The 26682-nt window shown below is 39.4% G+C and overlaps 4 protein-coding genes across 9 annotated transcripts in view; 1 reads left to right on the top strand and 3 right to left on the bottom strand.

The window, feature by feature from the left end:
* The window catches only part of spag5 (sperm associated antigen 5), a 16276-nt gene extending 7821 nt beyond the window's left edge, over nt 1-8455 (bottom strand). The window contains exons 1-11 of the mRNA XM_010779409.1: nt 8328-8455; nt 7819-7877; nt 7128-7250; nt 4909-7043; nt 4597-4789; nt 4334-4450; nt 3913-4005; nt 3695-3829; nt 1490-1609; nt 1289-1381; nt 121-314 (exon numbers count right to left, since the gene is read on the bottom strand). Of these exons, the coding sequence (XP_010777711.1) occupies nt 121-314; nt 1289-1381; nt 1490-1609; nt 3695-3829; nt 3913-4005; nt 4334-4450; nt 4597-4789; nt 4909-7043; nt 7128-7250; nt 7819-7854 (3239 nt within the window). The 5' untranslated portion in view covers nt 7855-7877; nt 8328-8455. The remainder of the gene's footprint in view (nt 1-120; nt 315-1288; nt 1382-1489; nt 1610-3694; nt 3830-3912; nt 4006-4333; nt 4451-4596; nt 4790-4908; nt 7044-7127; nt 7251-7818; nt 7878-8327) is intronic.
* A 570-nt stretch (nt 8456-9025) lies between these two features.
* trmo (tRNA methyltransferase O) lies at nt 9026-12787 on the bottom strand. 2 transcript variants are annotated; one of them, XM_010775553.1, is made up of 6 exons: nt 12609-12787; nt 12273-12415; nt 11395-11569; nt 10993-11150; nt 10225-10764; nt 9026-9453 (listed from the first exon to the last, which is right to left on the bottom strand). In XM_010775553.1, the coding sequence occupies exons 1-6, from the start codon at nt 12695-12697 to the stop codon at nt 9218-9220; spliced, it is 1341 nt and encodes a 446-aa protein (XP_010773855.1). In that variant the 5' UTR covers nt 12698-12787; the 3' UTR covers nt 9026-9217. The 2 variants fall into 2 exon arrangements, with proteins under 2 accessions (XP_010773855.1, XP_010773863.1); XM_010775561.1 differs by lacking the exon at nt 9026-9453 and adding an exon at nt 9470-9636.
* A 1104-nt stretch (nt 12788-13891) lies between these two features.
* Nucleotides 13892-16094, bottom strand: hemgn (hemogen). 3 transcript variants are annotated; one of them, XM_010775526.1, is made up of 4 exons: nt 15929-16094; nt 15499-15589; nt 14413-15053; nt 13892-14326 (listed from the first exon to the last, which is right to left on the bottom strand). In XM_010775526.1, exons 1-4 carry the CDS (start codon nt 15990-15992, stop codon nt 14214-14216), a joined length of 909 nt encoding a protein of 302 aa, XP_010773828.1. In that variant the 5' UTR covers nt 15993-16094; the 3' UTR covers nt 13892-14213. The 3 variants fall into 3 exon arrangements, with proteins under 3 accessions (XP_010773828.1, XP_010773836.1, XP_010773843.1); XM_010775534.1 differs by having other exon boundaries at nt 15511-15589; nt 15929-16093; XM_010775541.1 differs by having other exon boundaries at nt 14452-15053; nt 15929-16091.
* A 740-nt stretch (nt 16095-16834) lies between these two features.
* anp32b (acidic (leucine-rich) nuclear phosphoprotein 32 family, member B) lies at nt 16835-24784 on the top strand. Of its 3 annotated transcripts, none has more exons than XM_010775516.1 (7): nt 16835-16978; nt 20785-20934; nt 21020-21142; nt 21987-22182; nt 22740-22861; nt 22958-23036; nt 24086-24784. In XM_010775516.1, exons 1-7 carry the CDS (start codon nt 16967-16969, stop codon nt 24175-24177), a joined length of 774 nt encoding a protein of 257 aa, XP_010773818.1. In that variant the 5' UTR covers nt 16835-16966; the 3' UTR covers nt 24178-24784. The 3 variants fall into 3 exon arrangements, with proteins under 3 accessions (XP_010773818.1, XP_010773809.1, XP_010773803.1); XM_010775507.1 differs by lacking the exon at nt 16835-16978 and adding an exon at nt 17878-18504 and having other exon boundaries at nt 24092-24784; XM_010775501.1 differs by lacking the exon at nt 16835-16978 and adding an exon at nt 17889-18504.
* The last annotated feature ends 1898 nt before the right edge of the window (nt 24785-26682 follow it).

Below are 26682 nucleotides of genomic sequence, written 5' to 3'. Positions count from 1 at the left end.
GGCAGTGTAGAAAAGAGCCGGAGACTAAACCGAAGAACCGGTTCTAGAACCGGAAAGCTCTAGCACGGAGCTTGAACCGGAGTTGCGTTGGTGTGAATGAGGTAATAGTGCTTTTAAGACAAGTAGAAAAGAGTTGCAGGAAAGTAAGAGTCCTGTTGTTCATTACTATGTCGTCTTACCTGCTCTTGCTCTTCAACAGCTTGCTCTCTGGCAGAGAAGTGTTCGTCCCTCTCTGTCAAAGCAGCCGCTGCCTTCTCATTCAGCATCAGAAGCATCGGAGTAGATTTCTGCAGAAGGCCTCTGACTGTAGAGAGCTGTGAAAAATATGACCACGGAAAAGTATCAGTATTCTGAGCATTAATGCAGTTTCTAAACTGTAAGCACATTTCAGGAATCAAACTCCAATTGAAACAAACACGGCTGAGTAAGTAAGCTGCATTTTCATTGACTTTTTTTACAGCAAGATATTGTGACTTTTGGTAAAAGCAACATTCTGCGTGATGGTATTGTTACATCAACAGTTCCTCTTTGAGTCTCCTTTTAAAAAGATATACAGGATATATGCAGGAATCCTGAAGTCAAGTGTAATACCTTTTTTAAGACCCTTCCCATACATTTTAAGACCTCATCGCCACTTGGAGTTCTAACCGGTTACATTGGCGACACACTTGACCTCACATTGACTATATACAGTATTGATTGTCCTCCCTCCTTATCTTCCAACCATTTGGACGCAAACTTGCATTTCCCCATAACGATGTTGTTTAATAACCGGCATAAACGGACCTTCACGCGCTATCAAGCACTGAGCGTGCGATGTCCTGTTCAGATGACGTCAAATCCAACGGGATGCCGTAAATAAACCACAAAGAACTGCCGTTGCAGGAAAGACGGCCGGCAAAAATCTCCGACCGTGTGAACGTGAACATTAATAGAATATCACCTCCCATCTTCAGAGCAATCTGACTATTATAACATTAGCGTTAACAAAGCTTACTTAAATATCTGCCAGAACATAAGTAACCGGATCAAAGTAACAGTACAGTCAGCGGCATATCACATCATAATATATCTCCTTATCTGAGTCAGCTGAGCCGTATCTGGCCGTGCAACACTCAGTGTCACATACTGTATTCAGAAGTATTATTTTAAGCAACACATTAAGTTGACGAAACACTTGAGTCAAATGTAATTAAAGTGCGGTGCCCCAACAAATAGAATCAAATTCTGTAGGAAACACTGAACAGTTCCTATTTGAGTCTCCTTTTAAAAGATATATTAAACGTACTTCTTGCATCAAACTGGAATGTTCCTCCATGGTTGTGGACAAAACATCAGACGCAGAATCGAGCATTTCATTGTAGGCCTTGTTTAATGCAACCTGCAATAGTAGAGACAAAAATAATAAAGAGGAATAAAATAACATTCTGATGGATGTTCTGATGAAAAGATTGCAATAAAGCTTTTTGTTTCTGCTCGCTCTGTGTACCTGTTCTGGATAGGTCTGGTTTAGGGCAGCTGACAGTTTTTGCTGGGACCCCACAACCCTCTCCAGCTCGGAGATTTCTGAGGAACAGTGAGTCCTCAGCTGCTCCATCAAACTGAAGGCCTGGAAACAAAGACACGGTTAATGCTCCTGGAATACAGAGTGCTACGAAATAAATATAACTGCCAATAAAGATGTTGAAAATGTGCTTTGGAAGTTAACGAGATGGTAAAACTACTTCTGATTCATAATGTGTAAAGCTTAAAGAGCCTGTAATTTGTTTTTATTATATTCAGTTTCAGTTTTCTACAGACTTAATATCAGAACAGAAATGACTTCTTATCTTGTCTTTTCAAAACAAAAGCCTAATGTAGCCCTGGTTTATTGTGGACTTTATCAATACACAAATAAAATCCTCATGCTTCAGAAGAGCCACATGAATAAGTATTAGAAAAGCTATCATGGTATTAGAGACCAAACATGCATTAAACTAGTTAACCCTCTGAGACTCACATAGGACATTTCCGTTTTTGTATATTTTTGTGTTTTGCCTTATAAATTCTATTTTTTTTACAGTATAATAAAGTTTTACACATCCCAGAAATCAGCACAACCTCAGCTAATGATATATGTCACTCATTAGAGAGTTATATACAATGTAATATGGGATATTTGCCCATAAACAATTTTTTTTATTTTTATAAACGGAGCTTGAATTTTTTACTTATTTCATTAAAAATAACTGCTAACCATAACATTGAAAAAATACATTCAAAACAGACAATTGCGCACATTTATTATCATAGTATCAGAACTGATTAGAAGATTTTTAACTTCTTCTGTTCATTAGTTATGCCCATTCTTTTTGGGCAGTTTCCATGGGCGTTTTTTTTGCCAGGAATTGTCTTTTTTTTTGTCAAGACTACACATGATATATATCATGGCAGTTCCTTTCCACAATCACACATGGCATGCCGTCAGATTCGTCTGAATTGTCATCAACATCGTCCACTTGAAAAATCTGCTCCGAAGCCTCAGCTGTAGTAAACTTCCTTGGCATACCTCAGTTTACTTTCAAAACACTAAAAGAACGTATTTCAACTTTTATTTTGTTTTCGCAAGTGGAATTATACCGGCTCTCGTTTCAGAACACAAAACAATGGAACTGACTCTGAATCCGATTGGCTGTGACTGCATCCACTCAGAGTGTCCGATTCAGAAATGTGACTAACGGCCCGTCCACGCACAGGCATGAAAAAAATCTTGAAAAATCTTGATGCTGGGCGTGTCTGAAGCTTGGCGATTTCACGCGCCCAAGGCGACCAACAACCAATCAGGAATCTCCCAGGAATCTCCCGCCCGCCCCCGGCTTACAAAGCCTGTCCATTCAATGTTAAAACGAAGTAAACTGGATATAAAATCCCCAAACAGGTGAAAACCTACCAGTTTCACCAACTGTCTCTGCCACCTCCCTCCATGCCTGGTTCCTCCGGTTTAGGTCCCGGTAGGTGAACAGAGAGCAGTCGTAAAGGACCGGGACATTTCCTACAGCGATGATTAATTTATCCTCCATTTTAATATGGAAAAGACCGCAGCGGTATCTGCATACAGTACACGCGGTTTGATTGGCTAGCGCTTGCACTGGCGGGATTTGCATAAACGGGATTTGATTGGCTGATGCCAGCTTCGCAAGCATCGGGAGCATCAAAAGTTGAACATTGCTCAACTTTTGATGCTCACGATGCTTGCAAAGCCATGCTCCGCTCCCCACAATGCAGTTCGGCGAAGATTACAAATCTTCTACGTCACCCCATTCAAGTGAATGGGCGAAGCTTTGAAAGATTTTTTTCATGCCTGTGTGTGGACGGGCCGTTACACTCTTTACGTCACAAACAAAGATGGTGGATGAGAATAGACTTATAAAACATACAAAGCGATAAGCAATGCGCCAGAATCAAGGTGAGACTATCCGCATCTTTTAAAACTTTACGCACATCCGTTTCACCGAAATAAGTAAACGCCTCTCAATGAAAAACGTAATAGAGTTGTTCAGTGCCGTTTCTGTAGTTTAAGAGGAAAAACACGGCATGTCTCAAACAGCTGAGAAGTTATGACGCTTTGAACACAACGTGATATTTGGGATCGTATACGGCCCCGTGGCTCTCAGAGGGTTAAGTCACATAAATAATACAGATGTTTGTCACTTACCGCCTCATTGGCTGCGATGGCCTCCTCCATCTGTGCCCTCATGTCATCTCTTTGGTGAAGAGCGTCTTTGACCTTCTGCATCATTTTTTTCTGCGTCGTCTTTGTTTTCTCAAAGAGAGACTTCATCTGACCGTACTAAACAGCACAAGGAAGATTCACATCAACGAAGGCATACCCAATTGATTTGACACAGAATGAGGGAAGAGGCGTTTACATACATGTGAAACAAGGCTCTGGTGGTCATCTCTGACAACGTCTCCCATCTTCTTAGTGCTAGAGAGAGCGGCATCCGTGTCACCACTCAAAGAAGTCTGTTGGGACAAATGCACACATCAATGTTATTAAAGAGCAAAACCAGGTGTGTCAATGCATTATTTAACCATGTAAGAGCATTTTTACATTACATTACATGTTAGACGCTTTTATCCAAAGCGACTTACATACTGTGGACAATCCCCACAGGAGCAATTTGGGGTGAAGTGTCTTGCCCAGGGACACAACGACATGCTGACTGCAGTGGGGTTTGAACCTGACCCCCTGATCCAACACCTACGGACAACCCACTGCGCCACACGCCTCCGCGCCTCTCATCTATAAAGTTATTACAATTGTGCTAGACAGTGATTGTTTATGTCTCACCATGGTGACCCGCATGTCCTGCATACACTGGGTGAGGTCCTGTAGAGAACTCACGTCCAACTCCAACTCACCAATCCTGTTCAGAGCCTCCAAATATAGGTCTCTTAACATTGTTGTCTGTATGGAACATAAAACTAAAAGTAAGTCATAACAAAGATTGAGGATGAACTAAAAAGAAACTTCAGATGTCGTCGTAGTCAAATATTTCATGCTACAAAAAGTACAACTTCAAAATGCTATAAATATCTCCTTTTGTTCCCTACCTGACTCAGTTCAGTGTGGTCCGTCTGCACTTGTTTCTCCCTGAGGTCTGAAGGTGGAGGGCCTGCAGAAGAACATCCATTTGCTCTGGCTGCATCCAACTGCTGCACAAGAGCCTCCACCATGATCATGCTTGACCTTAACCTCTGCTCCAGCTCTTGTCGTGAGAGACCCTCAAGGCTGCCTGGGTGGAGGCTGAGAGCATATCAACAGAGGGAGAGTGAGAGGCAGACACAGAAAAACACATAACTATGAATGATCCGTGTTATGATCAATAATCATTGGCAACTTATCCAGATCCCGTTAAGACTTACTTCCACAGGATAGGGTCAGTCAGAGTGCAGGAATCAGCCACAGTGAAGATCCTCTTCCTCTCAAATTGGCCAGATGTATTGACGCTGTGGTTCAACCATTTAACAGGAGTGGTGCCCACACAGACACCGTGGGATTCTGCAGGAGTAGCTTTTGCAGATGGGACTGTGACAGCATCAGCAGGAGTAGAGCCAGCAGCAGGACACATCTTCCCTGATGCTAAGAAAAGGAACTCTGCCATCTGCCGAAGCTGCTGCTGAAGGGGACCGTCTGGAATCAGGGGGAATTCCACAGCTGGCTTCTCTACTTCAGACTGAGGCACAGCAGAAGGCTTCGCATCCATTTCCTTAACTGGTTCAGGGACTGGTTTTGGCTGGGGCTTGCAACCAAGCACTGTAGAGTTAAACAGAGGACACGGCATGGGGCTCTCCATTCGCTCCGTCCAAAACCCAGGAGGGTCGACGTTAAATGGAGCAACCAAGCTTTTTTCACACTCAAGAGCTGGATCCTCAGCCAACAATTGGTCCAAAGCAGGAACCTTGAGGGCCTTCAATACAGCCAGAGAGGCTCTCCTTACAACAGGACTGAGCAACTCAAACTGAAAAGGCAATGTTCCTGACTCAAACCGCACTCTGAACCTTTCAGGTAGGTTTTTTACCTGAGGTTTTTCTGGTTCAGTTCCAGATGAACCGAGAGCACTGTCTTTTTCTTCACTGTCTATGGGTTCAGTTCTCTCTGCAGAAGCCTCAGGGTGGCTCAGCATTGAAGGCAACACACTGTCCTCAGAATGCATCGAGTCCTTTTTAGAGGTTTCTTTCAACTCTAGAGATTGGTTAGTCAGGGAAGATGAACTGATAGCTAGTAGGTCAGCATTGACCACAACTTCATCATTTTCCACATGGCTGTACGGTAGTTCATCTTGAAGCTGCTCCTGTGTCATGGCAGGAGGTTCACTGATGTCATCCAGGGGCTGGCCAATCACAGCCTGGTCGTCAGTCAGGGGGGAAGGTTTCTGAGAGAATTCTGTGATGTCTGATATTTCTCCGTCACTTCTGGCATTGATGAAAGAGCTGAGTGTAATAGCCTCTTGACTCCCAGTCTGACCATCAGGTACCACCAAACTAACCTGTTGTACTTCATCAACATCATCAAGGCTGAAAGGTAACGGTCCCCTGAATGAGTTATTTTCAATATCATAGTATGGGTGATCTAAATGATCACTACTGTTTTTGGCATCTTCTTCAAAAGTTATCATGTTTGGATTCATGCCATAATTGTATGACTCACTGCCGGTAGCTGTTTGGTTAACTGGAAGAGGAATAGTCTCATCTGCAAGTTTGGTGCCATCACAAATGTCAACCATACCTCCAGTGCAGTTAAATGATTTGAAGGTTACATCATTCTGTCCATCAGCAGGCTGTTCAGGACCGTTTGTTATTTCAGCGAAAGTGGTGCTGACAGGAACGCAGTTTTCTCTGCTAAAGTAGAAATGATCGGCATGCTCTACTGGACACAGCTCGCCACACTTAGAGAGATCTGGAGAATTCACACTGTCCTCTTGCAAAGGTTCCCCTGGCTGGTCATTGGGCAGAGGAATGGTCGTATCTTGTAGTCTGGTGACATCAGCCACTTCCACCTCACCGCCATCACAGACAAAGGATTTCCAAGTTACATCGTTCTTTCCACAGCAGTCATCCTGAAAGGCTCGGACATCTTGTGTAGCAATTCCATCATCCAAGTCTCCAGAGGTTAGACTCGTGTTGGAAATTTCACAGGGACACGATGCTTCATTGTCAACCAAGGAAGCATCTACAACCTCAGGATTGTAATAGGCGTGTTCGATGTGGTCACTGCATGACTGAACCGCTATACTGTCAGAGAGGATGGTATCTTCCGTTTCATTAATGGTTGCCATAGACTGATCCTTGGGCAGAAAAATACTTTCTTCTGCACACACAAAGGAGCTTGCAAGCTCAACCTCACCACCAGGACAGATGAAAGATTTAAATGTTACATCTCCAAGTCCACAAGCTGACACAGTAGTTGTTAAATCAGTAGTGGGAGCATTGATGTGAATCCCTTTTGTGGATGGAGAAGATTGCAAGTGGGGCTCTGGGTCACAGAGAGGGCCATCCCCCTGTTGATCAGAATGGATGGAAAGTAAGAAAAAAGTCACACAGCAAAAACATAGGAGCATTTACAAATATAAGTATAGCCCCACCTTAGTCAGTTTCACAACATCAGTCCGCAGTTTTGATTTGAGTCTGGAGGATGGAGTTGACAGATACAGCATTTCATTCTGCAGACTTCTCATAGGGGTACGCTCTCCACATCTGCTTGAAGACTAAAATGTATGTCATAGGCACAGTAGATACAGTGTAGAATCAGAATCGGTAGGTTTACACATACGAGAAATTTGCTTTGGTATATGTGGTGCATTCAAAAACACAGAAAGAAGTATAAGTAGCAAAACCAAATTAAAAAATAAATATATATATAATAAAATTAAAAAATTAAATTAAAAAAAACTGTATAAAATAAGATTATAACAAATTAACAATATTTACATAAGACTATATACTGTATCTAAAGTGGAGCTGTGCCGTTTCTAAAGAGGTAGTGTGGAGAAGAAATGTGCAACATGTGCAGGATATAAAAATGTTATGATGTGATTTTACTGATGTGCATTCATGTAATGCGTAATGTTTTTCTGCGGTGGATAAAAGTTATGGCAATGAAAATCTTAAATCCCAGGTTCCTCCAACAATGCAACATTATATACTGTATTGAATACATCACACAATAACAAAATAAAAGGTCAACGGAAGTCAAACTGAGTATTGTATTAGTTATAGCTTGTTCAGACATATTTTAATAACAAACACTGCTGATCAAGAAAACAAAAGTCTTACCGAGCCTTCCCCACTGGAACTCTTCCTGGATGACATTGCACCGGAAGACTTATTTACAACTGGAAATGAAGACAAATGATTGTATATTAAACTTGCTTTAAAAAAATGGTTTAAACAGTTTGGTGGACAAAGTCAGTTTCTAACATTAACAATAGCTAAGAAGCTAACGTTACTGACAATACGTGTCGAGCATAGACAGTTGGCCAGAAGTATCTTTATGTTTAGGAGTACAATTATACGCAATAATAACACCTTGCCAACATTATTAACTTAACTTGAGTGTATGAAGTAACGCTAAATTATCTCACAATGTGTTGCTAAAAATAATTTAAACAAGGGCGTAACGCTAGCTAACGTAAGCAACGTCAACTCAAGTTAGTTAGCACCATAGACTGTATATATAAAGGTTTGCACCGGTTAGCAGACACCTCAAAGCGTCAACTAACGAACATTTTTAAACCAACCAAACTATGGACTATGACATGTAAAATCAAGTTTAACCACATTACCTTTCAACTTTCTCCAACAAAACGTTGCAAAAGCTACGGTAAATAAACATTTGGCGTCGATCAGCCATCAACCGCGTTTCGTTCAAAACACAAATATCAGCGCTGCTATTGGTCCATTCTTCTTCTTCGGTGGTTTTCTGACACAGGCGTAACGCGTACTATGTACTATAGCACATTACCGCCCCCAGCTGGGAGTTAATGTCACTACATTAGACACATTTAAATTGACACCTTTCCCCTTCGTTGCCAGGAAACGCTTTCTTTAGTTTTTTTTTACAATTGTATTCTTTAACATAAAAATAACTCTGACCATTGCGTATGTTTAAGTTTACTCCTAACATATTACAAAAAGGAATAATGTATATATTAGTTATAATCATATAATCATTATTATTTTATTACTATTTTGAAAATGTTGCCCCTTATTTAAGCAAAAATACTAAATAAGTTAAGTAAGTAACTAAGTCAAGTATATTCGACAGGTGCATGTGTTTACATCTTCCACAAGCCTTGACCGAAAATACAAATGTAATCATTTTCTAAATCATGAAGAGACACATGAGAGAAGTGGGCAGGCCTTCAATAGTTGATAAGAAAAAAGAAAAATAATCAAAACAATTTATGTCATTTGTAGATCATCGCTGTAGCTTCCTTCTAGAAATAGAAAGTATAAACAAGGACAACAAATAAAAAGGCAATTCTGTTTCAAAAATATTTTATTTAATCAACTCATTTGTAACTGAATGTTTCCCGGCTTTTCATGTGTCTGATTAAAAGGTCTCAATGATATTACCACTTACATATTTGTCAGTAGAGAAATGACCGGAAATGTCTAAGTAAGCGCAGTTTTTTTAGTCTATCGAGCCACAAAGCTTTCATCAAATTATTTCTCACACCGAGACAACATTTTGCTCAACAGGTCGGACCTGCAGCACCTCAGCAAAGCCTTTTCCGAACCAGCAGGTGATGTCAGCTGAGTCCAGGATGAAGTAGAAGAGCCTGTCCCTGCAGCGTGTCCTCCTGTGGATGGACCGCGGGTCTGCAGAAAGCACGCCTCTGATGGCAGCAACAGCCTCCTCTGTACTGCGGAGAAACCTGAACCTGGGTCTGTCACTTTCAGAGGGTCCTGTGTGGCATGAAGGTGCACTCTGTTATTCTACAAATATTTATTCATTTATTATAATGCATGCAAGCTGAACATACAGGAACGTATACATGTTACTGTGCATACTTGGTGGTTTTTCATAACAGCACCATCTTGTGGACAAAACAAAAAATCATCTTTCTCTGGTTCATTGATTTATCCTTCCTGTATTTTAAAATGTAAATACAGAGTTATTTACTTATATATTTAAAAATACTAAATATGTATCATTTACAGTATTTGCACCTAGTGTTTTTCAGAAATGTTTGTAAGTTTTCCTCAGACATTCGATTAAGTGCCATTCAAAGACACACTAGGGATTGTTATCATAACCCCTAATCAATTATCATTCAAATACAGAGGATAATCCTTTTGTAACAACCAACTTTCATCACTTCATACAACATTTACTTAATTATTTAAAAAATATCTAAATTTGTGAGGTTTATAACCCTTAAAGGTCTCCTATTATACTATTTTTCATCAATCTATTATATGTCTCAGATATATACAAAACATGCCTCTGAAGTGTTTGGCTCCAAACACCAAACAGATCATGCATTGCAGCATCCCATAATTCAAAGATGTATTGCCATGTCATATGCACAACTACTGTGCAGTTATGCAATAAATGAAACACTTGGGTCACAGGTTCCTGGACAGTACAATTACAAGACAAATATTTGTATTTAGGTATATATGTGCAAATAAGCTAAACAGGCTACTGTAATGCTTACAGAACGTTTAGCTTACCTGACAGGTGTGTGGGAAGGAAGTCTGCTAGCTCTTTCTGAGCCTGAGGAGTGAAGCGCACCTGCAGACTGCTGACAGGAGGCTCTCTGATCCAGCCAGCGATGGTAATGTAGGCCTTCTCTCCATAGCAGGGGTAGTCCACATTACACTCTGGTGCTTTCGTTTTGGGAGAGTCTGAAACTTGATCCTCACTTGCACAACTCAGCTGGAGTTCCCCTTGGGTCACATAAGCCCTGACCTCATCTAGCATTTGGTGGATGTTTTTGTGAAGGGGCAACTGAGCACTTACTGACTGAGAGGAATCTCGGACGGGAATACCAGCTTCAGGTTTGTCTTTGGAGAGGAGACTTACTAAGGCTTCGTCGTCATTTTTGTCACTTTCTAGGTCTGATTGAGCATCTGTTTTTTGGTCTGTGATTGGATCACAATGCTCTTTGTCCAGCCTTGAGTGGGGGGAGTCGTAGTCTGGGATGTATGGTTTGATGTCCAGGACTGGGGTGCCAGCAATCATGTCAATGTCTGACAGATGTACGGTGTCCCCTAGAAAATAAAAGTGAGAATGCATTAGTTTCTATAAAGCTATATGTTTATGTGTTTATGTATATGTTTGAACTGCAAGCAGGAAAAAAAGATATTATGCTATACATGCATTAAGAGTTTAAAATCATGATGTCTGTTAAATCTGTACATAGGGGCTCACAACTCGTATACACACAACGGGCAAGCAGTTCGCAATTGAAGAAACATGTTTTCATTAATTACACTTACCGTCAATTTTATCAAGTCTAGCTAGAGTTAGGCCCAAGGCATTTGGTCGGTGCGGACTGCGTGTCGAGTACACACCAACTCTCTGACCGTTCAGTCTGGGAGGCTTCACTTTGGCTTTGTAATTCAAGTGCCCATTTTTGTGAAAGAGAAAGATGATCCTGTATAGAACATATGGGGAAAAAAACATAAAGATGACATGAGAAAAACAGTGGATACATAAAGTCCGTATGTATAGCAGAGGCAGTTGTGTTGAAATGGGCAGAAGTTCATTTGCAAAAGTGAAAAATTCCCTTTGACCATCAAACACTCTACAAAACATTTCTTAAGCCACAACCCACTTAAAAATATCGAAACTCTCCCTTTCAGTGATAACACACAGTAAACACAATGTAAGACACCTACCAGACATGGGAGTATTGCTCCAGGCCCACCAGAGCGTGCTCAGGGTTATTGAAGATACTCTGCTGGATGCGCAGTTCGGCCCTTGAGGGGCCACAGATGGTGGGCTGTCTGGGTGTACCATTCTTCACAGCGAAACAGGAACTGATGTAACCAATGGGGACAGTCTGGATGTTTCCTGGAGGGTTACACAGATAACAGCATTTTATTACATAGATGCTTCTTTCTTTTTCTGTACTAATTTAGAACATTGTAACAACTACATCTATTTTGTACTCCGCCACTCGCTTTGTTTTATGTGTGGATGTGTTTCTACTGTCATGTTATATAACTATGAATGTTTTTCTCCATGCATATATGCAATTCAGCAAGAGGCAACTTTCCTTCAACCTTTTTTATATTTTTGGCTCTGTGTACATTTTATATATTGATATTTAAAAAATTGGACATTTATTGATATTTTATATTTGCACTTCAGTGGCCAAATTACATTACATTAAAATGTAGGTAATAAGTCATAAGTAAGTAAAGCTTATTTATATGACAGGTTTTAAAATATGAATTACATGTTTATAATTACATTTTAAGATCATTATCATTATTATTATTTGTATAATGAATATTCTTCTTCATATTATTATTAGTAATAGTAGTAGAAGTATTTGTTATACTATAAATCAGCACATATGGCACACGTTTTTTTTACTCTAGGATAAATAAATGATTTATTATATTATTTTATGATGCAGTAATGAGGTGTCGCAATACAGAATACACCGCAGATGTTTCTTCTGAAAAATAATTAGAGCTGTTTTTATTTACCATTGTAGATGACTGTACTGCTGGTTATTACCATAGACTGTATATATAAAGGTTATTACCTTGCTCTAATGCCTGTGGTGCAGCTAAAGGCGGTGGAGGTGCCTGCTCTTTATCAGGTTCACGGAGGCCAATATTTGCCACAGCAGACCGAATGGATGTCATGTGTTTCCGATGAGCTCTACCTGCACCGTCCAATATCTGCCTGTTAAAGAAGAAGAATAAGCAAATAATAAAAACGTAATTTTAAATATAGATAAAACATAATGTCTTTAAAGGAAACGCAGCGGTGTAAATGAATGTCTACTGAAGTTGACAGACAAAAAATAATCAACACAATGAAATATATATAGTTACAGCTGTCATAAAGTTAATGGTACAGTCCTATCTTCACATACCTCAAGTTCTTTATCTCTTTTCTCATCACTGTTATTTGCTGGTTCAGTTTTTCAACGTGCTCGCCGCAGCAGTCACACCGAGGACTCATCTTTTTGATATAATGGATGAAAAAAAACACAGTAATGATTATGTTAGCTTCAAGCTAGCTGCCTGACATACACACTGAAGAAACACGTGGTCGTTCTCAATGCGGAAGCACGATAGTGACTTCCTGTTGGCCAACCAGCAGTGTTTCAGGTGTCACAACTAATCCGAACAGCTCAACAACATTTGTGTCGTTTTGTTGCATCCTGAATAATGTGCACTGTAATGTATTAATGTTACACATTGTTACATATCACTGTTGAAGAAGTCATGGATAATATGCCCTAGTTTAGCAGGCACTGCATGTTTTATATCAGCAGAGGGCAGGCAGGAGTTATGACACAGTCACCATTTCTATCTTTTTCAGCAGCTTTATTTAGGAATCAGAACAAGGAACCAACCATAGACTGTATTTATAAAGCCAAGCCAAACAAGTAAAGTATTGTAGAGTATTGTCCATGAGAATTGTATTTCCTTAAACTACATTTAAGAGATAAATATTGTGCTTTGTGCATTTATAAATAATTCCACATTACCTTCGGAAATGAATGCTTCTTACCAGCTAATGCATCACCTATATATATTTGTAATAATATTATATTGGCCATTCTGTAGCATGATAAGCACCTGAGATGTTATTGCTAATCATTTCTATTTTGAATGCAGGACTTCTGGATGTAATGGAGTGTTATCACATGTTGGCTTTGGTATTTTGAAGGAAGTTAAGAATCCAAATACTTCTTTATAGATGTTAAGTTAACTAACAGTTTTACGAACAGACAGAGGAAATGAAAGCCAGTTGTTGAACAAGACTGAACACACAAGGCGCAGATGGAATATATAAATATATTTTGTATACTTTGTAAGCAATGATTACATATTATAGTTTTGCCATTTATCACTTTGAGTGTTGCTAGAGCATTTGTATTTTCTAAGTGAAATTTGGCAATAGTTTCTCTATCCAAGTAAAACAAATATGACACATTATAGATATTGCAAAAGAAGATTGATCCTATGAAAACTTACCTAAATGAATGATCATAAGGACCTGTAGAAAATCACCAGCAAATATATGGTCTTAACACCATTTATAGGATAATTGGATGAGGGATAAAAATGTATGAGAAATCTAATTTAGTATAGGTTATTAAGATATCACATAATAACTAACAAAGATACAAAAAAATGACCACAGTCAGATGTAGTAAGCAGTGTATTTTATTTGCTGGAAAACAACTTTTACAAAATTCTATCAAATAAATCTGTAACCACAAATACATCATTACCAATGATTTATACCAAAACCTTTTTTTAAAAGCAGGTGTTGTTTACTAAATGCAAAAATACAAAATAGAATTCATGAGCTTCGCAGCAGAAACCAGAATAAATATGCTCGATATGTTTGTTCTCTTTAACTAACAGGATGCACACTAACCAAAACAATACTCAAATACAATCTATGACCGAAAAAGGATAATAGTCTGGGTAGGGGCAGTATCTGAAAAGTGTGTTTTAGAAAATTAAAAGGCATTTCCTGGAAAATATCTTTGTGGAGGAGGTGTCGAGGACCAGGTGGGAATTGAGAACATTTCGTTTTGTTCAGGGACGTTGATCGATGGTGGCTCAATCAGATCTAAAAAAACAACAGGATACAGAAAATATTAAGACAAAGCACAATCCCTTAAAGAAAGCAATGTTTAAACATTTCGTTTTTCACACCTTTCATTCTCATTGCAGAGTCAGTTTCTTCTTTATTACCTTCCTCAGCTGTTTGGTCTTGAGATGGAGAGATGTCTGCCTCCTCATCTGGGTCCAAGTCCTCAACATGGACCGGGCCAATGGCCTTCCTGCCTTGTGACTCTATGAAGAGGGTCTCCACCTGAGGAGGGGCTGCAGGGGGGGCAGGGGCTGCAGCTGGAAAGGGGTCCAGGATCATGACTGGAGCTGGGACTTGGACTGGAACAGCTTCTGGAACCGGAGCCAGATCTTGGACAGGGATTGGACTCATATCAGGGATTTTAGAGGAAGCTGGAGCAGGAGGTGAAGGTGAAAAAAGATCAGGAAATGGGATGAGTGGGGTCGGAGGAATCAGAGAAGGAGCAAAGAAAGGATTTTGGATGTCTCCAAACACTGGTAGAGGAGCAGGGGGAGCAAGGGCAGATGAAGGTTGTGTTTCCACAGCTAGAAGAGATCCTTGAGCTTGAACTGGGATGTCCTCCGCAGGTTCAGGTCCTTCCTGAGGCCCTGCCGCCGCCTCCTCCTGAATGACGGGTATCTCCGACGTGAGCTCACTCCTCTTGGGCCTCCCTCTCCTCTTTGTGCCACTCTCAGCCCTGGGTCTTTTCCTCTGGCTCTCCACCCTTTCAGAGTACAACAATTGTAATTGACCTGAACAGCAGCAGACATTGATATAGCTCTTTGTGATACTCTTGCAAAGCTGATACTACAAAGTCCTTGACCTGGAACTGGGATGTCAATAGAAACACATGATCAACCTTTGCTTTCCTTTTGCCCCATATTCAATATAAAGCAGTGGAGTGATAAGCAGCTGCAGCACTGATAACGATTTAACCGCGTTTGTGGAGTAGTGTTTTATCAAGCAAATGTTGTTAGTAAAGCCTTACTAAACATTAGTAACTAATACTACAACTACATTTTTTACACTTCATTGCATGTAAACAAATATTTGCTAATATACTGATATTTCTGCAATGCTAGATCTATGATGTTTACTCCAAGTAAACTTAGCTGTTAATGTAAATGCATTGCATTGCACAACATTGGCTGTGCCTTTTATACATTTACCCTAAAACCCACTGGTTAGTCTCCTTGTCTTCTGCTTCAGCTTTTCTTTTCCTCAGAAGATCCCTGTCACGTAACCGGCGACGGATCCCACCTATAAAACAAAGAAACCATGCTAACAAAGAAAGTATGAAATCAAAAACGAACAGAAATGTTTTTATGCATACTTCGGTGACTGATGGTATACATGAAGGATTGGTTTATAGACAGCTAAACACTGGCAACTCTATGACTGAACCATTTCCACACAAGGGTTAAAAATACAGAACAATTCCACAAGTATCACTTTTCTTGTGGCAGCCTTTTAGCTGTTGATTAAAGTATCTGTCAACTAAAAGACCACACAGTTTGAAAATGAAGAACTGGCTTAATTAACTTTGTAGTGTGAAAAGACTTAAGAACTTTTAAAAGTGAAGTCAATATTAAAAGTTACCTTGTTCCTCATTCTGATTTTTATTTTCTGACTCTTCTTTCTCTTGTTGAAATGTCTCCTCCATTCTGAGTCCTGCTATGAATTAATCCAACTCATTGAAGAAGGTCAAGCACAGAAATAAGACTGGATAACTTCTGACTGTTTTCTATTCCCACCCCTAAATGAATTATCTGGTTAACCATTACCAAAGTGCTGCGAGAGTTCTTGCAGCTTTGGTCTTATCATATTTGTAAAGCTGGAGGAGTTGGCACAGCATAGACAGAGAGAAAGAAAAAGACCAGGTCAAGTTGTGTGAGGGCATTTAGGGATATGCATCTGCCAGATGGTAAATACATATACAATTTGGGTTAAGTAGTCTTAATAAAACTAGTAAACAGACTCTTCTGTTTACATGCATGGCTCTGTGCAAGCCAGCAGATAAAAGAAAAGCGGAAATGTTGCTTTTTTTTTGTAGTAATGCTAAAACATTGACTGAATTCATGTAGAAAAATATTCAATGTTTAAACAGCCTAATATTGTTTCTGCACACAAAAACGATTCAACAGTTAACTTAAGTGAAATAACTGAAACCCCATCAATAAACAAAGCTGTTGTATTCAAGGTAAATAGATATTTGGCTTTTACAGCAACATACAGTATTATTAAGTACGTAAAATATGTGTTGAAAAGCCATCAGATAGTCTGAGACCAGGCAAGATATCCTGTCTTTAGCCAGAGCACTGGCATACCCAGCTTATCTCACAGATGGAGAGCTGCTCGGTTGGGGTGTGTTCTCAATCTTCTCACAGCACATTGAGCACTGATGTGTGTGTTTGAGACACTCTGAGAAAGAAGCAGTCCAGCAGAGTAAATAACACTCAACTGCCAATTGCCTCCAGCACTGTAGGGGAAATGCTGAGGGTCTGTTAAATTCAAGGAGCATCTTGCTATTCACACACATTCTATACTAAGAGGACTGTATGTCAATCTCAATTTCCTGCATGTCAATCTCAATTTCCTGCTTAGTATAGATGGACATTTGGCAGCAGACAAGTCGCAATGGGAAATGTGGTAAGTCGCAATGGGAAATGTGGTAATTCGCTTTTTATTCTTTAACTCACCTTGCAATGCCAAGTATTATAACCTCGGGGACACCCACACTGGGACGAACAAACTGTCCCAACGTCAATCAGGAGCTAAAAAACACACTACCTTGAACATTTAGCAGCACATTCATTAAAAATGGTGACTTCCAGCTGACCAAAGACCAGATAATCTCTCAGCTGATAAGGAGTAAAGACTCGTTCAAAGTATGAACATTTTATTTAAATAACAGATTAGTATCAGCATTAGGCTACTGGAACAGCCAAAGGCAAAAAAAAAGCTGTCACTCACATACAAATCCCTACTATTGCACAATGTAGCTATTATTTGAGGAAGTTCAAAGCAGCTATGGTGCCATCTTCTGGTGTATATATTCAACTACCTAACACACATTTTAAAGTCGTATGTATAACTTGCACTAGGCTGAAGACCATTTCCATAATTTGCCCTGAACAGTGGACCTACAGCTTTAAAGCCCAAACCTTATTTATTTTTTGTTTAATATTTACAACCAACACTAAAAATGTATTCATAATCTCACCAAAGTACAGAATATAGTTGTATATTCATTTTTTTTATTTCTGAAAATCAACTACTCATATTCAGTAGACTTTTACTTGAGGGCTCTGGTGTCTCAGGAAGTAAGGGGGGTGGGGTTGTAGGGGCGCACTCCATGTGCATATACAATGCTCTCTTTACTGCAAACCAAACACACCCCTCCTCTCAGTGTCGAAACGGTTAAAGGAATCTGGAATTTATGAACAAAAAGTACAACACAATTGATCCATTAGGCACTTTATTGGTACAAATTGTTACAAAGATTACACATTCATAAACAATTACAATTGTGAAATTGCCAGGCAACAGGTTTTTAGTAAAAATAAAATATATGTTCGCCTTATTTACACATCCAGTGTGAAGCAACAACAATATAAAGATGCATATAAATAACGTGGACATGTTTTAAGCTTTGCAAACTTTCACTTAAGTTGATAAACAAAGTTGAACATTTGACCTACTTTGTCGATGTATATTTGGTAAATGCTGCTACGCGTATACTATATACAATTTTTAGGCTATTCTTTGTTTAGCAAACGTGACTTTAAAGACAAAGAACTCGTGTCTTCTCCAAACGTAGTACAGTACTTTCCTTGCAGAAATAAATTGCACCATAGCACTGTTTCGGGGCAGCGTCATGTTTTGTGACTGCAATGCCTTCATAGAGGCGATGGGCGTTTCTGGACGCAGATGGCGCTGTTGAGCATATATTTTTGTTCAGTCCCGTTTCCCTCCATGGTTTCTCCTCTCTCCGACTAACTTAGCGTTTGGCTCAGTTCATTATACAGTCCTATATTCTCCCTCCATTAGGGCATCTCTGCCTTTGGACTGAAGATCCCACCAAAACCCAAGAGAGAAAAGTTTCACTTTCATAGGGCACGATGGACATGAAAAAGAGGATCCACTTGGAGCTAAGAAACAGGACACCGTCTGATGTGAGTCGTGCTTTTTTAAAACCAACCCTTAGTTTTCTGGCTAGCCTTTTGCTAGCAGCTTGCTACTTTTTTGCTTTGCGAGTGACCTGTGTGGCTAACGTAATGGTGACCACATGGGATTTAGATTGTGTTTCTTGTTCATAATAGGGCGGAAAACACTCAAGCTTAATCTTTTAAACAGTTCAGGATTGGGCGTATAGGGGCAACGAGAGGAGAAAAGCTCAATTGAATCGTTACTTTGAATCGGCGATTCCTCAGCTTGCTGGCATTATTGCAGTGGTTTAACCGTTTCGCAGCCTCCTTGGTGAACACACGATTCAGCTCAACCCCCCCTTTGTACCACTATTAGTAAACTTATTTTTACGCTGATATATATTACGAAATATGCTTCCTGCGCCGCGTTTAGCATTCAGAGAGCGGTATATTTTACTCAGACCTTGGAAGCCATGTTTGCTGCTAGCATAACTGCTAAAAATTGGGCGCTTTGTATCACAAATGATCGGTACAACTCCACTATCGTGCTAAAACATCGGTTGTTGTTACATGTGAACGGGCAGATCACGAGTTGTATGCCTTTACATTTCTGTATAGTACGTTAATAGCAAATGGTCAGCAGATTCAACCGCGACAACAAAAAACAGTCACTTGATTCACGAGTCATCCACACCATGACCATTTAACGTTAAGCCAGTGTTACTATAACAACAGTTGTTCTATCAAAACTGTAACAAATAGCCAACTGTATCCGTTATTGTAAATCGTTGAAAGCCACGTTTAAGTCGATTCGTCATTTTTTTGTTAAAGGTGTGAGTGTGCAGCCGTTTTCTCAACACAATAGCTTGCATAGTTTTATAACAGCTACTTTCATATCACTGCATATACTAATATAAATATTGCTAACTTCTTTAATAGAATATGTGAGCAGGAACCCTAACTTAGTATTTTTGTTCCCGCCACATTACCACCATTCGCTCCACTGGTCAAAGACAACAAAAATAAAGAAATCTGTAATCTTAAAACGTCAGAACCTGGTCAGAACCACAATGATTTGCCCAGTATTTACTGTTACTATAAACTGGATGTTGTTTTAAACTACACTGATCGATCGGCTTCACACACCGAGCCACCCTGCTTGAATGACACGGAGATCCGGTGCACCGCGCTTGATGCGTGGGCAGCCAAAAACTCGACGGTCGGCATTTCCCCCCGACTCATGCATGAAATAAAACTAATATACCATCGAAAAATAACCTGGATAACGTTTAAGAAACTATAATTACTCTTTCCAAACAGCATTTTTAGTGCCATTGAAAGTGTTCATAGAACTGCATACTGTATCTCAGGAATCGCCATGTTGTCATTCTGTCGTCTTTGAAGCTCTGGGAGAAAGGAACTGTCTCCATCTTTGTTTTTACTAAATGTCCGTTCTCAATATATTTCCTTCGACATGAAAACGACGGTTTACCCCGTTACAAACTGCCCATTACGGTCGTTCGTTCGACGACAAAGAATATTCCACTTCCCAAATGAAAGATGGTTTATCGTAGAAAAAGAATCTTTACTAAGGGTGTATTCGCAATCCTTTCCGCTGCTGTTGGGTTGGCTAATGGCGGGCAGACAGAATAGCTGCTCCTCTAACGCACGGCAGCGTTTAAAAGGGGCAATGGTTAGCTTGTAGCGAGCTAGCTTACTAAAAAATCATTGCATTTGTCATTAGTGACTGCTACAGCAGGCCATGAGAAGCTACTGCCCTACTGTTCCGAATTAAAATCAATATGTTTATCTGTTTCGCCCGGGTAAATTAAGCACACAAGTGCTTTTAGATGGAGACACAGGTTGTGTTTCGGTGTTTTTACTTGGGAAATACTGATCTTTGACGTTTGACAACAACTTTTTTTTTTGCAACGTATTGTTCAACACTGAATTGCGCAACCATTGTTAGTATTAACTGACTCAAACAAACTCCGCCTTTAGACTTGTTTTTCAGTATTTTACAGCAGATACATTTTAATTTCTTTGTTCAAAGCATGGGCCACTTTAATAAACAACACCACCCCCGATTAAAAAACGTTGTTGTTTTCAAGCTTGTTGTCTCCGTGATTTTGTGTACACAAAGTACCTTATTTTAATTAATCATGTTAACTTTGTTTAATATTTTTATTAAATATTTTTCAGTTGTTTAAGAATGAGTTGTAAGTATGACTTCTTAGTATAGTTTCACTAAATGCATAAAACAGCGTAGGTGACATTTTAAATGTGATATACTTTTCTACTTTTCAGGTACGAGAACTTGTCCTTGATAATTGTCGATCAGTTGAAGGAAAGATCGAAGGCCTCACAGCTGAGTTTGTCAACCTGGAGTTCCTCAGTTTGATAAATGTTGGCCTAATGTCCGTCTCCAACCTGCCTAAACTAGGAAAACTCAAAAAGGTAAAAATTACAATCATCCTATAAGTAAAAGTTGAACTATGATAAAAGTTCAGCTCGAATAACATTTCCTTCTACCGTGTTTCAGCTGGAGTTGAGCGACAACAGAATCAGCGGCGGCCTTGATGTTTTAGCAGAGAAACTTCCCAACCTTACACATCTAAACCTGAGTGGCAACAAATTGAAAGACATCAGCACATTGGAACCATTGGTATGTTTCCTATAGGTTGGAAGCCACACTCATTCATAAAACATATCCATCTGCATGCCTACAGAATGTGTATACTCTTATGTTTGGGAAGACATTGCACTTTTTCTTTTCTCATCTACTATTAATAACAATTTACTAAAATGCAGACATACCTTTGTACCAAACCATGTACACAGCCTTACTAGCATTAATATAATTGCAGGTAAATAGCTGTTATTACTCAACCAACAGGATAAAAAAAAAAAAACATATATATATATATTTCTGATTTCAGCCCAGTTTTCTGAATATTTTTGATCTAAATATTTAGTCTATGTTTTGTTATTTTCTTTTATATGTTGGACCTGACCCTTACAAAAGTAATGATAGATCGTCCATCAATGCACTTTAATGTAATACCCAATTATACTAATTTAAAATACGATTCTTGAGTTGATATTCATTTAAGAAAAAACATGTTTGTAGACAGTGAGGATAAAAATCTTTGAAATCAAGGTAGGGCTAGACATTATATCTAATTTATATTGTGAAATTAGTCTAGATACTGTCTTAGGTGTTGGACATAATGTTGCATCATCTCCCTGGTTTTAGAGGCTGGGTTTAAAGTAAAGTGTTGTTATTTTCTGAACTTATCAAACTCTTCTAGTCTTAATATTTTGTAAACACTAGAATACTGTGCAATACATTTAGTTATTAAAGGGAATATCAACCCTATATAATTGGTATTGCTAAACATAGACTAATTTTTATTTTTTCACAACACCATGTACCTCTAGTACCCTGAACTCAGGACCGGACACACAGCAGTTACTCATCTCAGTACTTATCTGTATTTGATCAACAGAAAAAGCTGGATAACCTGAAGAGTTTGGACCTGTTCAACTGTGAAGTGACAAACCTGAACGACTACAGAGAGAGTGTGTTCAAGCTGCTGCCACAGCTCACCTACCTGGATGGGTATGATCTGGAGGACAGGGAAGCCTCCGACTCTGACGGAGAGGTGGACGGAGAAGGCGTAGACGATGTTGATGACTCTGAAGGTAAGAAGTTCTTCCAATATTTCAGATATGTCTATGGTCATCCTGCTGTAATGATATCCGTAGGTCCACGACAGCTGGAAAGATATGAACATAACTGAATAAGAAATGTAAATACAGTTCAACCTCAACACGGCTGCCTGCAAGTCTCCCACAGATCTTTAAAAAGTCTTAAAGAGCATGAAATACATTAATCTAAAAATGAAGCCTTAATTTGTGATAAAATGTCTTCAAATAATCTTTCATCTGTCTTCTAAACACATTTTTGGTAAGATCTATTAAAAAAATTTTTTTTTACCAAATTCCTTTTGCATTAACGTCAAGCAGATCTGTAGTGGAAAAAATGTATGAATATTTGTTCTTACATTTCTGAGTAGCATTCAAAGTATTTAATCTAACTTCCCTGAAGCTGTAGGAACTATGTGCCTGTCTGGAACTTGGTTTAGATTTGAATTGCAACACAAAATAATTACCTGTGTCTCTCAGTTGAACTATTGGACTTTGATTAGAGCATTATTCCACTTTGTTATCAACTGATTGTTGTTGCTTTTGTATTGCAGAGGGAGAGGAAGATGAGGACGGAGAAGAGGAGGACTTTGATGAGGAAGAGGACGAGGAGGAAGACGAGGAGGAGGTAGAAGGAGAAGAGGATGATGATGATGAGGTCAGCGCAGATGATGAGGTAATAAAGAAAAACCATTGAGCCAGGATTATTTGGTGGAAAGATATAAGCATTTGGATGCATCTTCCATTTTAACTCGTACAATTTTGTTTATAGGTGGGAACCTTTGGTCAAGTGGGAAAAGTGGATGATGATGAAGATGACGACGATGATGACGATGATGATGATGAAGACGGTATGTACCATTTACTTAATTTGAGCGTTCCCCCCCATCACATTTAGAACATTTATTTAACCCCATAGCACCTTTTTAAACATGTTTCAACACAGTAGTAAACTATTACTATTAGTACAACATAATTTGTGTGAACACTTGACCATTAAAATTAGAATGCAAAAATAATTAAACAATTTAGCAGAGTGCCTTTTAGTGTATTGTGTTATTAAAGTAAACAAAGGTCAACAGTCAAAGGAACTTAAACTGGCACTGTCCAGTTTTAAAAATCAAATGCGTTTTTCTATTAACAGGAAGGCAGATTGGCCTTTTATAGACATTGTACTTCAGGTTTTGTTTGTAATTAAGCTGCAAACTTAAATTGAATAAATGTTTGCATAGTATAATTAGTATGTTGGTGTCATGTTGAACTGGATAATGACAAATCAATTGATATCAGGGATAATATGACACCTGCTGGTGGTTCTGGTTACTGATGGAGCTTTATGCAGGAGAGGGTACAGGGCCTTATCAAGGGGCTTCTATAGGGGTGACTTACTGACCACTCAAATAAGACAGTATACATGGATTCATTATTAATACGGTATTAGAAAGCTATTTGTAGAAGAAATAAAGCTTGTGAGCAAATACATTACAGGAGGAGGAGGGAAGGGCCAGTAAATCCTGAAAAATGTAATTAAGATACATATCTGACAGTTATTTTCAGCTCCTAATCGTGCAACATTATATCAGGTAGACAGCAAAACATGATAGTGACCATTCTTCAACACTGACCCCTCTCCATAATGTCCCACTAGAGGATGTCTTTGATAAAGTTAAAGTTGTTTGTAAGAGTTAACACTTAATTTTAAGATATGTAACACATTAAGTGTGTATATGTAGATAGTAAAAAGTTGAAACATGAATCCGGCACTTGGACTTTAAAGGGATAAAATGTGTCGAGTGTTGTTTTAGTGGTGGCAAATGGAATATTAGTTCACTGTTGAGCTAGTTTTATGGTCTTGCCAATCCGATGACATCACATTACACAGATTTCCCTCTGTCCCCAGAAGCAGAAGTCGTAGCCGTGAAAGGTGAGAAGAGAAAGCGAGACCCAGAGGATGAGGAAGACGATGATGACGATGATGAAGACGACGATTAAGAGCTAAACTGAAAACGAGAGCCTACCGAGTGACCCTCCCTCCCCACAAACCCGAACGTCCGCCGTCTTACAACTCGCACCGCCTTTGTAATCCACGTCTGACCCCCAGCTCTGAGCTCTTTTTACGGGGCAAGACTGTACCGGACGGGTGGGCCGAGTGGAGCTGCCGCCCCCTTTTTTCTCCCCCTCCTCCCCCACATGGAGCTGAGAGCCACCCAACACCCTCCACCTCACCCCCCAATGGCCCGAGATTCTCAGGCAGCCCAGCACTCAGCATTCCACAATTTCACTGTTGCTCCCTCTATGTGTATTCCCGTGTGAGGACTTTGGGACTGGTATCTAGTTTTGGGTCTGTGCTTTTAATATTTTGTTGGATGAATAATTTTTTGTTTGTTGGGTTTTATTATTTCTAAATTGTTTTTGTCTTTTTATTGTTTTATTTTATTTTTTCTGTCCCTTATTTTTCCCAATACAATTATTGCTATAGCTGTGCAACCAGCGGGCCATGATTTTTAGTGTGGCCGCCTGTTGCACAAATCAAGGTTGTAGCTACATTTTTACTTTCTGTATGACAAAAAACAACTTTGTAAATAAAATGTTAACATTTTGTGCTTTCTCTCTCTTCCTGCCATGATTTCCCCAAAATGAGCGTTAAGTGATGGAGGCCATAAATATTCTTATTATATTCTCTGCACCAAGGGGACTCTACCCCACAGTACACAGAGACCAGTTGAGATTTTAATATTTCATTGACAAAAGAAAATAATCAGCAACTATTTTGATACCTGTTTGAAGGTTTTTTCATGAAAATATGGCACATGCTGTTTTCTGCTTTCAAAATATCCTACCTCTGTTATGATATACTAAATCAAATATATTTTGTTTTTAATGCACAGAACAAGATATTTAAAGACATCAGTTGGATCTTGAGAAATACAGATGGACATTTTTTACTATGTTCTGTATTTAAATTGACCCAACAAGTGATTAATCTAGGAATTAGTGGACAGTTTAAAGTTGATCCCTATACAATTCCTCAATGCCTATTTGTATGTGGAAAGAGCTTAGTAGCTACAATTATTACTTTCTTCCACTTGCCATAAGGGGACACTTTTCTCGTAAGTCCATGTAAGATAGGGACAAAATGTAGTCTTCAATCGTGGGTAAAATGTTACCTAATGTTCCCCTGCTCCAGAGGCCTTGGCATATATAACAAAAATATGGTATCAGTTTTCTTTGTTAATCCATCAATGAACTCTTCTCTTGTGACTAATTGGAGCCTGCTGACCCCAGGTTAGAGTGTAATTTACTGTGTGACGACCCCTCCCCCCTTCTGCCTGTCTGGGCAGCCTTGCTGTCCTCTGGAAGGTACTGGGAGTGTCGTCCTGTTTGTGCCCTGAACCAGGGACCCTAAGGTCGTGAGTCAACTGCTTTCCAGCTGAGCCACAGCACACACGCTGAATCTCCCTGAAAACACTGCAAGATATTTATTCATTTATGTTTTTATTCCTACATTTATTTATGCTTGTATCTATTTATACTTATGACATGTTCCGACCTCTATATAAGTGAGGTTCTGAGCTCTTTTAATTCCATCGTGTCACCAGCGGGCCCGGGTACAGGAGGGGTAATATGGTTCTTATGTCACCATGGATATTGTAGGGGAAAATAGGTCAGGTTGATCTTACTCTATGTTTAAGTACCTGGCTTTACTCACAGTTGTGTTTCTGTCCAAGGCAAGTTATGTTTTCCGGTATTGCTGTTTTGTGTTAAAGGCTGTCAAATGTTTGGAACCCTTATTCCTGTTAGGTATAAGCAATGAGAGACATAAGCTGTCTCCATTGAACCTTTTTTTGTTTTAGTTTGTTATTTTTGTGTAGTGAGTGGCTAGAGCATTTGCTCGGGTGCACTCCATGACTGCCTAGGTGATTTTCAATTGCTGAGAGTTAACCGGGTCACTGGGCTTTTGTGCTTAAAATCCTCCCACAATTCTACACGAAGACTAGGGTTGAGTGAGTCAGTAAGCATTTGGTAAGGTAGTTAGCAGAGGAGTGGGGTTTCCATATGTAAAGCTGTCTTTCACTATCAGTTACTGCTGGAAAAACCTTGCCTTGGTCGGTAAACAGTTAAATGGCTTCTATTGAAGATTTTGTTGAGTCCCCAAATGAGGATTTGTTGAGTACTTATAAAAAAGATCAGCTTTTGAGAGTGGCTGACCATTACAGTCTTGAACTTCCCAAAAATTGGAATAAAGAGGAGTTGTTGGTAGAAATAAAGGCACAGTTAGTGGAAAAAAGTGTTTTGTCTGTCTTTCTGGGGCCTGCCTCCCAACAGTCAATTGAGTCAGGTAATGTTTCAGGTGTGGTTCCAGTCCTGTCTGGACTTGGGGTTGGACTATCATTTAAAGAACAGAAAGAGCTTCTAATGCTACACTTGGAACGTGATGTGGAGGTAGAAAAGTTGAGACAAAATGCCCGTCTTCAGGAAGCGGAGATGGCTCAAGTT

This window comes from Notothenia coriiceps, unplaced genomic scaffold (genome assembly GCF_000735185.1).
Source record: "Notothenia coriiceps isolate Sejong01 unplaced genomic scaffold, NC01 NC01_scaffold00000339, whole genome shotgun sequence".
NCBI lineage: Eukaryota > Metazoa > Chordata > Actinopteri > Perciformes > Nototheniidae > Notothenia > Notothenia coriiceps.
Note: the sequence above shows the minus strand (reverse complement) of the source record. Positions and strands in the feature narration are given on the sequence as shown.

Coding starts and splice junctions, on each gene's coding strand:
- trmo (XM_010775553.1), bottom strand. CDS start 12,697: ATGAGTCCTCGGTGTGACTGCTGCGGCGAGCACGTTGAAAAACTGAAC. Junction 12,416..12,608: donor AAAGAGATAAAGAACTTGAG/GTATGTGAAGAT, acceptor CTTCTTTAACAG/GCAGATATTGGACGGTGCAG. Junction 11,570..12,272: donor ACCACAGGCATTAGAGCAAG/GTAATAACCTTT, acceptor GTAACCCTCCAG/GAAACATCCAGACTGTCCCC.
- hemgn (XM_010775526.1), bottom strand. CDS start 15,992: ATGGAGGAGACATTTCAACAAGAGAAAGAAGAGTCAGAAAATAAAAAT. Junction 15,590..15,928: donor AAATCAGAATGAGGAACAAG/GTAACTTTTAAT, acceptor TTTGTTTTATAG/GTGGGATCCGTCGCCGGTTA. Junction 14,327..14,412: donor CTCTGCAATGAGAATGAAAG/GTGTGAAAAACG, acceptor TTGTTTTTTTAG/ATCTGATTGAGCCACCATCG.
- anp32b (XM_010775501.1), top strand. CDS start 18,451: ATGGACATGAAAAAGAGGATCCACTTGGAGCTAAGAAACAGGACACCG. Junction 20,935..21,019: donor AACTAGGAAAACTCAAAAAG/GTAAAAATTACA, acceptor ACCGTGTTTCAG/CTGGAGTTGAGCGACAACAG. Junction 21,143..21,986: donor TCAGCACATTGGAACCATTG/GTATGTTTCCTA, acceptor TTTGATCAACAG/AAAAAGCTGGATAACCTGAA.